The 16,188-nt window shown below is 41.5% G+C and overlaps 1 protein-coding gene across 2 annotated transcripts in view; it reads left to right on the top strand.

Moving 5' to 3' along the window:
* The window catches only part of PAFAH1B1 (platelet activating factor acetylhydrolase 1b regulatory subunit 1), a 117,300-nt gene that overhangs the window by 41,510 nt on the left and 59,602 nt on the right, over nucleotides 1-16,188 (top strand). For both annotated transcript variants that reach the window (XM_056558455.1, XM_056558456.1), the window contains one exon: nucleotides 6,384-6,585. In XM_056558455.1, coding sequence (XP_056414430.1) covers nucleotides 6,554-6,585 — 32 coding nt within the window. In that variant the 5' untranslated portion in view covers nucleotides 6,384-6,553. The remainder of the gene's footprint in view (nucleotides 1-6,383; nucleotides 6,586-16,188) is intronic.

Below are 16,188 nucleotides of genomic sequence, written 5' to 3'. Positions count from 1 at the left end.
AAGGGGATTAATATGGAGGTGGGAAAAATGGCAAAAGGGGATCAAAGGGAGGGGAATAATCCCCCAACCCCTCCCTCTGATCCCCTTTTGCCATTATTCTCCCCCCCCCCCCCTCCATATTAATCCTTTGAGCCATTCCCCCTTCTTCTGATCCCCTTTTGCCATTCAGATAATAGCACAAGAGGATTAAGATGGAGGTTGGAAAAATGGCAAAAGGGAATCAGAGGGAGGGGGGAATAATAGCACAAGGGGATTAAGATGGAGGGGGGAATAATCACCCCCCTCCCCAATATTAATCCCCGTGTAATTTTTTCCCTACCCTCCCTCTGATTCCCTTTTGCCATTCTTTATTCATTATTATCTGATATGGCAAAAGGGTCATCAGAGGGAGGGGGAATGGTGCAAGGGGATTAAGATGGAAGGGGAGAGGGATAATGACGGAGGGGGGGATGGAAGTAATAAGCACAAGGCATTACATTTTAATGCCTTGTGCTTTATTACTCCCCATCCCCCCTCCGCCATTAGCCCTCTCCCCCTCCATCTTAATTCCTTGTGCTCCGTCCCATACATCACCCCCCCCCCCCCCCCCCCCCCCCGTCCCATACAGTTGTTCACTTTTTTTTTTCCTTTACCGGGCATCCTGCGGTCCCTGTGGTGTTCCTCCATGCAGCGCTTAAGTGTCATTGCAAAGTACTATTGGTCGCAAAAAAGAAGCCCAAAAACTTGTGTCCTTATGCCAAAATGTGCTCTGCCATTAAGGGATTAAAGGGTACCTCTCATCAAATAAACTTTTGATATATTTTAGATTAATGAATGTTGAATAACTTTCCAATAGCATCTTAATGAAAAATATGCTTCTTTCTATAGTATTTTTCCCGATCAGTCCTGTCAGCAAGCATTCTGACTCATGCTGGAGTCCTAAACACTCAGAGCTGCCAGCCTGCTTTGTTCACAGCCAAACAGGCTGTGAACAAAGCAGGCTGGCAGCTCTGAGTGTTCTCCTTTGTGAACAAAGCAGACTGGCAGCTCGTAGTGTTTAGGACTCCAGCATGAAGCATATTTTTTAATAACCTGCAATTGTAAACTTATTCTGCAAACATTAATCTATATTATATCAAAAGTTTTTGATGAGAGGTACCCTTTAAGCTTATTCTGTGTTGCTCCAGTATCTGTACTGTTTTGATAGTTCACCCATGCTTTATATGTGCAGCCAGTTCTACTTAGTCACATGTTCACTTTTTTTTTTTCTGCCTTTTTGCTATTTAGTTTGAGATTCTTACACCCCCCCCCCCCCCCACCCCCCACTACATATCTGCTTCTCAACAGTCTGTGACAGTAGACAGTAGCAGGTCTGGAAGAGGAGGAATACTTAACTGCTTATGTTGTCAGAGTCCAGCTTTCATTTTCTAAATGTCTGTGACGAGTGAAAACTGGCTTCCTAAACATAAGAAGCTGCAGGTGTTTCCGGGTATTTTTCACACATGCGCAAACTGACAATATACTTGACAAATCTAAGTATACATTACACATTAACCCCTGAGGTGGGCAACTATTTCCCATACAGTTGTGTAGGCTCCGGTGGAAAACAAATTAGTTTTTTTTCTTTTTAACCCCTTAAGGGCCGAGGGTTTTTCCGTTTTTGCATTTTCGTTTTTTGCTCCTTGCCTTTAAAAAATCATAACTCTTTCAATTTTGCACCTAAAAATCCATATGATGGCTTATTTTTTGCGCCACCAATTCTACTTTGTAATGACGTCAGTCATTTTGCCCAAAAATCTACGGTGAAACGGAAAAAAAAAATCAGTGCGACAAAATTGAAAAAAAAAACGCTGTTTTGTAACTTTTGGGGGCTTCCGTTTCTACGTAGTAAATTTTTCGGTAAAAATGACACCTTATCTTTATTCTGTAGGTCCATATGATTAAAATGATACCCTACTTATATAGGTTTGATTTTGTCGGACTTCTGGAAAAAATCATAACTACATGCAGGAAAATTAATACATTTAAAATTGTCATCTTCTGACCCCTATAACTTTTTTATTTTTCCGTGTATGGGGCGGTATGAGTGCTCATTTTTTGCTCCATGATCTGAAGTTTTTAACGGTACCATTTTGCATTGATAGGACTTATTTATTCATTTTTAAATGATATAAAAAGTGACCAAAAATGCACTATTTTGGACTTTGGAATTTTTTTGCGCGCACGCCATTGACCAAGCGGTTTAATTAATGATATATTTTTATAATTCGGACATTTCCGCACGCGGCGATACCATATATGTTTGTTTTTATTTTTATTTACTGTGTTTTTTTTTTTATTGGAAAAGGGGGGTGATTCAAACTTTTAATAGGGGAGGAGTTAAATGATCTTTATTCACTTTTTTTTTACACTTTTTTTTTGCAGTGTTATAGGTCCCATAGGGACCTATAACACTGCACACACTGATCTTTATCATTGATCACTGGTTTCTCATAAGAAACCAGTGATCAACGATTCTGCCGCATGACTGCTCATGCCTGGATCTCAGGCACTGAGCAGTCATTCGGCGATCGGACAGCGAGGAGGCAGGTAGGGGCCCTCCCGCTGTCCTGTAAGCTGTTCGGGATGCCGCGATTAGCCGCGGCTATCCCGAACAGCCCGACTGAGCTAGCCGGCAACTTTCGCTTTTAGCGATCGGCGCCGCGCGCTATTAGAGGCGGGTCCCGGCTTCACTATGACGCCGGGCCCGCCGTGATATGACCCGGGTTACTGTGTAACCCCGCGTTATATCAGGAGAGCAGGACCAAGGACGTACCGATACGTCCTTGGTCCTTAAGGGGTTAAAGGGAAACGGTCAGCAAGTTCACCCACACTAAACCCAATACACTGGGTTATAGTTTGGGTGAACAGGAGTCCAACAGGGCACTTACATTTTTCTTTTTTTTGGGTTGGCGCAGAGTTTTCGGCCTGTAACTCGCCCTCTTTAGATGCACTCTGCAGGTGTCCCCCACCCGCAGTCGTACTTTGGGTCCCGGAGGAAGGTGCCTAAGCCCTCTCCCTTAATCAAATATGCATTTTATTCGACTCCTCAAGTCACATGCCCCCTGAAGATTATACGCAGCTGTCACGTCCTGATGACATGAGAGCTGTGCATCCCGGGGTGCTCTCTGCGCAGTGTAACTGCGCATGCGCCAGGCCCTCGCTGCAGAAGTCTGTGCGACCCCGCGATCAGACATCTTATCCCCTATCCTTTGGATAGGGGATAAGATGTCTTAGGGCCGGAATACCCCTTTTAAAAAAATCTTAATCCTTCCAATAGTTATCAGCTCCTGTGTATTCCAGAGGAAGATAATTTCTTTTTGAATTTATTTGGTCTGACCACAGTGCTCTCAGCTGACACCTCTGTCCATGTCAGGAACTGGCCAGAGCGGGAGCAAATCCCTATAGCAAACCTATACTACTCTGGACAGTTCCTGACCTGGACAGAGGTGTCAGCAGAGCGCACTGTGGTCAGACAGAAAATAACTTCTTCTGTAGTATAAGCAGCTAAGTATTGGTAGGATAAAGATTTTCTTAATAGAAGTAATTTACAAATCTGTATAACTTTCTGGCACCAGTTGATTTGGGGGGGGGGGGGGGGGGGAGGAACCTTTTTTCCACCGGAGTACTCCTTTAATTGTATCATGAAAGGTCTGACAATATTGCAATCCGATTCATGCCTGCCCCAGTGTTTATTTAGCATCTGTCTGGACCTTTTTTTGCCTGAACACTAGGAATACTTTCCATTGCACATGCTGAATGTGCACACACAATGTGGTGTGAAAATCATCTAGTATGTAGAGGGACCTCTAAGCTGCTGGTAGCATCACTATGAGGTGAGGAAGAAGAGTATGAACAGGCAATAGGTTATAATCATGCAACCTGTAAAATTGTTTTATGACCTATAGGTTACTATGGCAAGTGCTTAGGAGCCCATCTTAGACCTAGCAGAAGGGATGGAAAAAAATAGTATGTAACGAAATTTATATGGTTTATAACCTCGCTCCGCATTTCTGCACTATACTCCGGGTCGGCCAGTAATGTGAATATAAATTCACATCACTGATTCATATATCCTGCTGAGTGGTGATTGGCCGGATGGTGCCAGCCAATCACCACTCTGGGCGGCAAATATGAATTAGTGATGTGAATTTCTATTCACATCACTGGCAGGCCCGGAGTTCAGAGCAGAGATGCCAGCGCTGTATAGAGCCGCTCGGCATCTCTGCAATATAAAGGACAATTACATCGGGTGTCAGGAGTGACACCTGGGGCAATCTGTCTTAGTACAGATACTATTACTTCCAGCATCGAACAGTCTGTTCCATGATGGGGTTAGTAGTACTACCTAAAAAATGTAAAAAAAAAAATATATATATATATATAATAAATTAAATAAATAAATAATACAGACAATTAAATGTCCCGTTTTGTAAGTTTAATATGGTCGGCTACATTTTTAGGTCCCTGCCCGCCCACATAAATTGGTCCCTGTTTAAAAACTAATTAAAATCTTGTTCTAAAAAATATTAATTTTGTTAAATACTATTTTTTTCCATCCTCACTGCATCTTTTATTTTATCATTTTTTTTGTTTGTGTACCCAACAAATTCTTTAAAAAAAATAAAAAGCCAAATGGGCCAAAAATGCAATTTCCAAAGGCAAAAATGCCAGAAGAAACTGCCAAACGCAGGACAATGCTGTGGCCTTTTTTTGGTGTTTTTATTTATTTATTTTTTTTTTCTTCTTGTGCCGAAACTTAGCCTAACAGAGCCATTTCTCAGAGATGAGGAGGGACTTGAAACATTTGGTGCAGACCATTTTAGGCACTTACAATGAAGCTTTATTTTTTTCTCTAGGCTACAGCTCCTTTTGTTGTCACTGGGTGTGGTCATGGTGATGGACATGGCTGTGAATTTGAATCCAGGGCTGTATAAAGACAGTCATAAGTGTCACTCTCAATAGAAGCCTGATTAGTTGGGGTCTTAGTGTTCATACCCCTCCAATCTTTTAAGGGCCCATTCACATGTATTTTTAGAGTGGAATTCCGCTGCAGACTGTGACAGCTATAGTGGTATTTTTTTTTCTGAACTCCAAGGGGGAGATTGATCAATATGTGTCTATGTGCAGCCACTTCACAGCCTTTTTTATTTTGTTGTGTTTTGGGCTTATGTGCACTATATTTATCAAAATGGCACACAGACTCTGATAAATTTTGCACAAAAAAAATCACCTCCGAACTTGCTGTAAGATGTCATTTTCTAAGGGCAAGGCAGAGGTGGTATTAATTTCTGCCTTTTATTATAAATGTTTGCGCTTTATTTTTGTGCCTCTTTTATGAAAGACGCAGTTAATAAATCTCTTCCACTGCATAGTCAAGAATGAGGCGCAGCATTTCAGTCACTTTTGCTAAAGTACTTTGAAATTGCGCAAGATATTTGCGCAAAAAACGTACAAATTTTGCACCAAATTGCAGCCAATAAAATATCAAAAAGGCAAAGATAAATCTGCCCCAAAGCATCATGCATAGACTGAAAATTTTGTAAAGGGAACATTTAAGCTGCCTGCAGCCACCGCTAGAAGGAACATGGAAGTATACTGTATACGGATTTCTACATCGGAAAAATTATATAAAGATGTTTAAAAAAATTGTGCACAACAACCTAAAAATGACATAATTGACAGATATTAACTAATTTATGTTTTCAATGTTAAAATGTAACTTCAGGTAAATTGAGGTATTTAAGCGATTCCCCAACCAATTCCTCCTCCCCCCCTCCCCCCCAAAAAAAAAAAATCTGGTACTATTCGCTAGCCAAGTATGCCAAGTGCCAGTCTTTAGCTAATTGATCTGCACTGCACGTAGAAGTGATTACTGGTGCACAGCGTTTCACACAATGAGACGTAGGAATGCTCATGAGATTCTGCTGACACAGGACCTGAACTTCAAAGTGTCAGCAAAAACCTTTTCAAATCCTATGTTAGTGAGAGTAAATTATATTTTATTCACTCTTAATAGGGGGTAAACTGATTTTCTGAGTGATAGTGAATGAACTCTAAGAACTTCAATTGTTACTGTCAAAAGCCTTCCTTCTTATTGGACTTGTATCTAAATAGAAGATCTCTCTAATCCAAAAGTAAAGCTACTATAAATACACTTGAATTAGTGTAATACAGTACATCAACAACTAGTGTGGTGCTTTCTTGAAAGAAATACGCTCTGTTTTTCTTTTCCTAGATAACCCCTTTGAAAGCACTTTTGTAATTTCACTTGCTTATCTGTATTTTAAACGGTTATGTTAATTTTATCATCCATATGGTTTCTTTATCCTCAAAGTTTTTGTTTGTTTTCTTTTCTCCCCCAGGTGGAATGAACCTTCCGTGTTGAATGACTAAAGTTTTCTTCGGGAATTCTTTTGTGGCGTCTTATAGCTGAAGCCACTCTGTGGCCATATTCATCATACATCCGGAGTTCCTTAGGATTTGTGAACTCCTGAAGGTCTCCACCACTATTGTTTCTGGGACTAAATTCATCATGGTCCTGTCACAGAGGCAACGCGATGAGCTGTAAGTTACCTAGAAAAGCAGTTTTAAATGTTTTTATGTGCAAATGTTACCGACATAGTCTTAACCTGTCTTTACAATTATAAGCTCTTGTACGAAAGAAATAACAAGTCTGTAAACCCATCTGTCAAGCTTTATATAAAAGTGCTCAGCTCTGTTGTAGAGCTAATAAATACTAGACTGATGTGCAGGAATGTCCCACCTCAGTGTTGTTGTGCCCTGCCCATAGCCTTCAGCTGAGTCTGGGTGTAGTAGACTTGATACAGTAATGAAACAAGCTTGGCTGGTTTGTTTGGTGAAAAAGCAGCTTGTGCCGTTAAATCTTTTTAGAAATAAGAAAGTGAAGGTGATGTTAGCTTAAAGAACTGTGAAGCTGTGGTACTAGACATTTAACTACGCGAAAACTTAAAAAAAAAAAACTCCCCTTCCTACATTCCCCCGTTGCACTGATGTAAGGAGCTCAGGCACCGCCTGCTGCTTGGGCTCCTTACATGACCGTGCGCTAAGCCTATCACCGGTTGTGGGACATCGCTGCGGCCGAGCCTAAGAAGCAGGAAGGAGAGCATCACCGGAGGAACGGGACTCCGATATCGGCAGAACGTAGGAAGGCGAGTTAAAGTTTATTTTTTTATTTTTTTGTTTGTTTTTGCAGCCCGCACGGGGAGTTAAAAGTCTAGCACAGCAGTTCTTTTAACCCCTTAAAGGGGTACTCCGGTGAAAACCTTTTTTCTTTTAAATCAACTGGCTCCGGAAAGTTACAGATTTGTAAATTACTTCTATTAAAAAAATCTTAATCCTTCCTGTACTTATTAGCTGCTGAATACTACAGAGGAAATTCTTTTCTTTTTGGAATGCTCTCTGATGACATCACGGGCACAGTGCTCTTTGCTGACGTTATTATAATAATAATGTCTTTATTGTTGTCCTTAGTGGGATTTGAACCCAAGGCCCCAGCACTGCAAGGCAGCAGTGCTAACCACTAAGCCATTATAATGCCCTTAGCATATATCTGCCATGCACGGTTGCTAAAATGGACAGATGTCAGCAGAGAGCACTGTGCTCGTGATGTCATCAGTGTTCCAAAAAAGAAATTTCCTCTGTAGCATTCAGCAGCTAATAAGTACTGGAAGGATTAAGATTTTTTAATAGAAGTAATTTACAAATATGTTTAACTTTCTCGCACCAGTTGATTTAAAAGAAAAAAGCTTTTCACTGGAGTCCCCCTTTAACCCCTTAAGGACGCAGGACGTAAATGTACGTCCTGGTGCGGTGGTACTTAACGCACCAGGACGTACATTTACGTCCTGTGCATAACCGCGGGCATCGGAGCGATGCCCGTGTCAAGCGCGGCTGATCCCGGCTGCTGATCGCAGCCAGGGTCCCGCCGGCAATGGCCGACGCTCGCGATCTCGCGGGCGTCCGCCATTAACCCCTCAGGTGCCGGGATCAATACAGATCCCGGCATCTGCGGCAGTGCACGATTTGAATGAATGATCGGATCGCCCGCAGCGCTGCTGCGGGGATCCAATCATTCAGAACGCCGCACGGAGGTCCCCTCACCTTCCTCCGTCCGGCTCCCGGCGTCTCCTGCTCTGGTCTGTGATCGAGCAGACCAGAGCAGAAGATGACCGATAACACTGATCTGTTCTATGTCCTATACATAGAACAGATCAGTATTAGCAATCATGGTATTACTATGAATAGTCCCCTATGGGGACTATTCAAGTGTAAAAAAAAAAATCCCATCCCCCAATAAAAAAGTAAAACGTCCATTTTTTCATATTTTACCCCCAAAAAGCGTAAATTTTTTTTTTATAGACATATTTGATATCGCCACGTGCGTAAATGTCCGAACTATTAAAATAAAATGTTAATGATCCCGTACGGTGAACGGCGTGAACGAAAAAAAAATCCCAAATTCCTACTTTTTTAATACATTTTATTTAAAAAAAAATTATAAAAAATTTATGAAGTTTTTTTTATATGCAAATGTGGTATCAAAAAAAAGTACAGATCATGGCGCAAAAAATGAGCCCCCATACTGCCGCTTATACGGAAAAATAAAAAGTTAGAGGTCCTCAAAATAAAGGGATTATAAACGTACTAATTTGGTTAAAAAGTTTGTGATTTTTTTTAAGCGCAACAATAATAGAAAAGTATATAATAATGGGTATCATTTTAATCGTATTGACCCTCAGAATAAAGAACACACGTAATTTTTACCATAAATTGTACGGCGTGAAAACGAAACCTTCCAAAATTAGCAAAATTGCGTTTTTCGTTTTAATTTCCCCACAAAAATAGTGTTTTTTGGTTGCGCCATACATTTTATGATATAATGAGTTATGTCATTACAAAGGACAACTGGTCGCGCAAAAAACAAGCCCTCATACTAGTCTGTGGAGGAAAATATAAGTGTTATGATTTTTAGAAGGCGAGGAGGAAAAAATGAAAACGTAATACTGATCAGTGCTATGCCCTATACATAGCACTGAACAGTATTAGCAGTCTAGTGATTGCTATAAATAGTCCCCTATGGGGACTATTTATTTTTGAAAAAGCCCCTCCCCCCAATAGTTTTAACTCTCCCCTTTTCCCCATATTAATATACAAAAGCGTTAAAAAAAGATAAACATATTTGGTATCGCCACGTGTGTAAATGTCCAAACTATAAAAATATAATGTTAATGATCCCCTACGGCGAATGGCGTAAACGTAAAAAAAGTCCAAAATTTCAGCTTTTTTTGTCACATCAGGCTGCAAAATATTTTTTTTTATAAAAAGCGATCAAAAAGTCACATCATTGCATACCTGGTAATAAAGCAAACTACAGATCATGGTGCAAAAAATGAGCAGTCAAACATCCCTGAATATGGAAAAGTAAGAAAGTTAGAGGTAGTCAAAATAGGGCAATTTTATATGTACTGATTTTGTGTAAAAAAAAAAAAAAAAGTTTGAGATTTAATTTTTTTTAAAGCAGTACAATAATTTAAATGTAGGTAAACATGGGTACCATTTTAATCGTATTGACCCAGAGAATAAAGAGAATATGTAATTTTTACCGTAAAGTGTACAGCGTGAAAACAAGGGCAGCATAAATTGGTAAGAGACGCTGAATGGAAAATGTATCGCTTAATACTTTTCAGCTGTTCTCCTGGGATACAGGGGAACAAGTGCTTTACCGTGATGCTGCCTCTGCCCACTGAATGTTTGACAGCTGTCTCCCTATACACATTTATAGCAGAGTTTTCCAACCAGGGTGCCTCCAGCTGTCGAAAAACTACATCTCCCAGAATCTCCGGAAGCATTTCGAGGCACCCTGGTTTGGAAACACTGCATTATAGGCATAGGTAACCAGTAACTGATGGGTGGAGGGAGCAGGTCCTCGAGGACTACAAAGAGTGCACGTATTGTAATGGAGATGACTTTTGCACAGTGCTCAGTGTCTTCAGTATACCGGATATCGGGTGAATAGTTGCACAAAAGGATCCAAGTCCTAAATCGTTCTGTTCAGCGTCTCGATCACTAGGTTATGCTGCCCTCTGATGGGGCAGCATAATCCTAGTATTTGTCTCTTGTTATTACAATTCTCTTCTGACCAACAGTTAGAATCTGCACTAAAATTCACTCAAGTAAAAATTTAAAACTCTGCACTCAGTGGTAAAGGGGTACTCCCATCATGGATAACACTTAGTTTAAATTTTTTTTTTTTATAAAAGATGAACCCTTCACCTGGTCTGATCCTCTTTTTATCTTGACTGTCATCTGCTTATTGCCTAAGGATACATCAATCACTGCTAACTTGCTGCAATGGCACTAGCTCAGAGCCCAGTCTTCTGTTCCTGCCCAGGGCCAGGAGCTAGTGTACCTGAATCATAATGCCCTCTCCTGGTCCCATCCATCCCTTACCTCCATAGACTTCAATTGGAGGGATGTAGGTGGAGGCACACACATTCAGGCAAGCGCTGGGTTGATGTCACCATACTGGCACTTGCCTGAACTGTCAATCAGGCACCAGCAGCCTGCTCCTCATGCCGAACACTGCAAGGAAGCAGAGTGGCTGAACAAAGTAAACCCTGTGATGGGAATACCTCATTCCACTGCATCTTCCTTCATGACTGCACCAAATATGTAGTTACGGTGGTGTCATCATGAAGGATTAATGGAAACCGTATTAACGGTAGAAAATTATTTGGTGCTTTGGATCAACAGATGATAGATACTAAGCTATATAAAAGAGGTTAAAGGGGTATTCCAGGAAAAAGCTTTTTTTTTTCTTCTATATCAACTGGCTCCAGAAAGTTAAACAGATTTGTAAATTACTTCTATTAAAAAAAAATCTTAATCCTTTCAATAATTATCAGCTGCTGAAGTTGAGTTGTTTTCTGTCTAGCAACAGCGCTTGCTCTCTGCTGACATCTCTGCTTATCTCGGGAACTACAGAGTAGAAGAGGTTTGCTATGGGGATTTGCTTCTAAAACTGGGCACGTGTCATCAGAGAGCACTTAAACAGAAAAGAACTCAATCCTTTCAGTACTTATGAGCTGCTGAAGTTAAGATTTTTTAATAGAAGTAATTTACAAATCTGTTTAACTTTCTGGAGCCAGTTGATATATAAAAAAAAGTTTTTTTTCCTGGATAACCCCTTAAACGCAATAGAGGACAATGCACTGTTACCAATGCACTGTTACCAACATTATCGGATTCCGATACGGATAACGTCAAAAATCGTGAATATAGGCCAAACCAATAATCGGTCGATCCCTAATCTGGAGGCACCCTGGTTATGAAACACTGGCCTAGAGGACAGAATGGTTTGTACACGGGCACAGACGAGGATTCTTAACTGTAAGAGCAGTGAGATTATGGAACACTCTGCCAGAGAGATTGATATGGTCATATTTTTTTTCGTATCAAAAGTGCACTGCATAAAAACTAAAGCCCCCCCCCAAATTTACAAAATGGCATATTTTGTTTTCCAATTTTTTTTTTTTTTTTTTTTTTACTGTAGCTTTGGTGGTAACATGAAAGTTGTAGTTAAGGTACAATTGGTGGTGCTAAAAAACCAAGAGCTCATGAGTCTGAAATTACAAAAATGATTGTTATTTCTATAAGCAAGAAAGGAGGAAAAAAGTGCAAACATGAAATTTTTTTTCAACTTTTTCCCCTCCCCTTCTCAAAATCATCTCTGTTTTGCACCACCAATTGTACTTTTTAATGACATCACTCATTTTGCCACAAAATCTTCAGAGAAACAAAAAATTATTTGTGGGGCTAAAAATTGTAACACTTGGATGCTTCCGTTTCTATGCATTAGACTTTTCGGTAAAAATGACACATTATCTACCCCAGTTTTATTTTTTGTTTTATTTTACTACGTTCAAAAATTATAACTCTTTGGACGAAAATGACTATGCTTACAATTGTCCTCTTCTGACACCTAATAGCTTTATTTTTTCCGTACGCGGGGATATATGAAAGCTTATTTTTTTTACACCATAGTATTTATCTGTATTTTTGTTGTGATGGGACTTTTTGATTTAAAAAAATTTTTTTTAATGATCTATAAAGTGACCAAAATGTCGCTCTGAAGGAGCAGAGGTATCCTGCATCTGTCGTGATCAACGTTGTCTGGCATTAATCGTTAAGACACTGCAATCATCAGCTTGATCGGCGATGTCCGGCATTAGCGGCAGTCCTGGTTGCTGATAGCAACTGGGGCCTGTCGGGTATAAAGCGCGCTCAGTAGCGTACATCGTACAGCGGGAGCCGGCTATGGACTTATATGTACGACCATTGTAGTCAAGAGGTTCAAACAATCCAACTGCTAGAGTAAATTATACTCTTGGCAAGTAGGTCCATGTCACAACAGATAGAAAACAAACAACCATTACCTAAATGGTTAACATAAAGAATACATACTAGTGTTCTGGTATCTCCAGCACTCCCGTAGAGATACATGGAGGGGGAGGAGGGGGGGCTTGTTGTCCGCCACATCATGCAGGGTCAACATGCCCCAGAACAGAGCCAGAGTGCAGTGCAGGAGATCGCGGAGCGTACCAGTGGTCGGACCTCCGTGACTAGACACTTCTCTTATCCTTTGGATAGGGGATAAGTTGTCCTGCATCATTGCTCTCCTTTTAAATGGGAACTGTTGTATACCAAAATAAAATAGCAAAAGGGAGGGTGCAGCTCACTAATTCACTCTATGACCGAGGTTACTGTCAAGCTCCTATACCCAAAGTGCTGGCAAGTGTTTGAAATACAGTCCCCTAGGTCATACTAATATTTTATTATGAAAATACAAGATAGTAAAAATTCAAAAGATTGAATCACAGGGCCCTTGTGACTCCAATAATATCCATATTGTCAGTAATATAAGTAGTATTTGTAAAATTAAAACAAGGTTAGGAAACATTTAAAATGGGACATCCCATAAATAAAGAAAATTAAGAAATAAAAAATGACATATAAATGTCCAGTTGACAGTTCTTACGACAATAATTCTCAGTCTTTGCCAACTATATTTTTAACGCATACAGAATTACAATTGTAATGTTTCTTTATTTATGGTGCAATTGCATCTCTTACCCCTCCAGAGGTAGCAATAGCTGAACAGGGTCACTTTTCAGCGGAGGTGAGGGGCAAAACCTTCCGTAGCTTCAAAGTTAAGCAGCAATTTTCAAATTTTTCACACAATTTTCAAAATCGGGATTTTTCAGGGGCCAGTTCAGTTTTGAAGTGGATTTGAGTGGTCTTCATATTAGAAATGCCCCATAAATGACCCCATTATAATAACTGCACCCCCCAAGTATTCAAAATGACATTCAGAAAGTGTGTTAACCTGTTGGGAACGAAGGGCGTATGCATACGCCCTTGCGTCCTGGTATTTAAGGACGAAGGGTGTATCCATTGATATCAGCAGTCACCCCGATCCCCGCCCTGCGTGCGGCGGGGACTGGACCGAGGTGACTGCTGATATCAATCAGCAGGCACCCCGTGCAAATGCCCAGGGGGTCATTAGACCCCCCCCCACATGTCGGCGATTGGTGCAGATCACAGGTGAATTCACACTTGCGATTTGCGCAGATTCCGGGTCATACGGGTCTATGGTGACCCGGAATATAAGGGGGATCGCGGTTGTCTAAGACGCCTACGATCCCCCTGAAGGGATAGGAGTGAGGTGGCAGGGCTGCTACCCCTCCTATCCCTGCTATTGGTGGTCTAGACACTACCACTAATAGCAGATCGGGGGGGGGGTTTAACTTTAATTTTCCCCACAATAGGTGGGGCAGAACGGGGAAACTAAGGGGACCAGGCGCCGAAGATCCACTTGCCCATCCGGAGGCGGCGGGCAACGGCGTCCGTGCGGCAGAAGTGGACGGCTCCCTGGATCCTACGGAAGCCGGTAAGTTGCCTAGCAACATCTGGACCATTATACAGTGGTCTCTAAACTGTATCCCTCCAGATCTTCCAAAACTGCAACTCCTAGCATGCCCAAACAGCTGTTTGCTGTCTGGGCATGCTGGGATTTGTAGTTTTGCAACATCTGGAGGGTCACAGTTTGGAGATCACTGTACAATGGTCACTGTATAAGGAAAGACCCCCAAAATTTGTTACGCAATTTCTCCTGAGTACGGAAATACCCCATATGTGGGTGTAAAATGCTCGGGGGGCGCACAACAAGGCTCAGGAGTGAGAGCGCACCATGTACATTTGAGGCCTAAATTGGTGACTTGCACAGGTGTGGCTGATTTTACAGCGGTTCTGACATAAACGCAAAAAAATAAATACCCACATGTGACCCCATTTTGCAAACTACAACCCTCACGGAACGTGTAAGGGGTATAGTGAGCCTTAACACCCCACAGGTGTTTGACGAATTTTCATTAAAGGAGTTGACCAACTGAAATCTTTTATCCCCCGCTGTGCCCGGGCTGTAAAACTATACATAATAAACTTTCACTTACCTGCCTACGATCCCCCGTTGTTCCGATATCGCAGCCCGTGCTCCGGTCCCTGTCAGCTTCCTCTTCCTGCGGGTCGGTGACTTCACTCTGCGCTCAGCCTATCAGCGGCCGCAACGGGACATTGCTGCGGCCGCTGATAGGCTGAGCGCAGAGTGATGTCGCCCGACCCGCAGGAAGTGGAAGGGACCGGAGAACGGGACGGCGATATCAGAACAACGGGGGATCGTAGGCAGGTAAGTGAAAGTTTATTATGTATAGTTTTACAGCCCGAGCACAGCGGGGGTTAAAAGTTTTAGGTTAGAGAACTCCTTTAAAATTGGATGGGAAAATGAGAAAGAAATTAAGAAATTTCACTAAAATGCTAGTGTTACCCAAAATGTTTCATGTTCACAAAATGTTCACTCGCATGTTCTTGTAGACCCAGTTTTTGAAATTTTACAAGGGGTAAAAGGAGAAAAAGACCCCCAAAATTTGTAACCCAATTTCTCCCGAGTAAGGAAATACTTCACATGTGGATGTCAAGTGCTCTGTGTATGCACTACAAGGCTCAGAAGGGAAGGAGCAACAATGGGATTTTGGAGAGCGAGTTTTTCTGAAATGGTTTTTGGGGGGCATGTCACATTTAGGATGCCCATATGGTGCCAGAATAGCAAAAATATCCCAACCTGAAATACTATTTTGGAAACTACACCCCTCAAGGAACATAACAAGGGGTCCGCTGAGCTATAACACCCCATAGGTGTTTGACGACTTTTTATTAGTTGGATGTGTAAATGAAATTTTTTTTTTCACTAAAATGCTGGTTTTCCCCCAAATTTTTAATTTTTACAAGGGGTTATAGGAGAAAATGCCCCTTAACATTTGTAACCCCATCTCTTCTGAGTACGGAAATACCCCATGTGTGTACATCAATAGCACTGCAGGCGCACTACAGAGAAGGAGTCAAATTTGGCTTTTGGAAAGAAAATTTAGCTGAAATGGTTTTTGGGAGGCATGTCACATTTAGGACTCCCCTATGGTGCCAGAACAGCAAAAGAAAACACATGGCATACTATTTTGCAAACTGCACCCCTCAAGGAATGTAACAAGGGGTACCGTGAGTGAGTAAAGTTGGATGTGAAAATGCTGGTGTTACTCCAAATTTTTCATTTTCACAAGGGGAAATTGGAGGAAAAGCCTCCCAAAATTTGTAACCCAATTTCTTCTGAGTATGGAAATACCCCATATGTGGATGTAAAGTGCTCTGTGGGCGAACTACAATGCTTAGAATAGGAGGAGCACCATTGAGTGTTTGGTAAGAGAATTCGGTTGGAATAGAAGTGGGAGGCCATGTGCATGTACAAAGCCCCCTGTGGTGCCAGAACAGTGGACCCCCCCACCATTGTGACCCCATTTTGAAAACTACACCCCTCACAGAATTGAATAAGGGGTGCAGTGAGTATTTACACCCCACTGGCGTTTGACAGATCTTTGGAACAGTGGGCTGTGCAAATGAAAAATAAATTTTTTCATTTTCACAGACCACTGTTCCAAAAATCTGTCAGACACCTGTGGGGCGTAAATGCTCACTGTACCCCTTATTACATTACATGAGGGGTGTAGTTTCCAAAATGGGGTCACGTGTGGGGTCCACTGT

This window comes from Hyla sarda, chromosome 2 (assembly GCF_029499605.1).
Source record: "Hyla sarda isolate aHylSar1 chromosome 2, aHylSar1.hap1, whole genome shotgun sequence".
Classification (NCBI taxonomy): domain Eukaryota; kingdom Metazoa; phylum Chordata; class Amphibia; order Anura; family Hylidae; genus Hyla; species Hyla sarda.
Note: the sequence above shows the minus strand (reverse complement) of the source record. Positions and strands in the feature narration are given on the sequence as shown.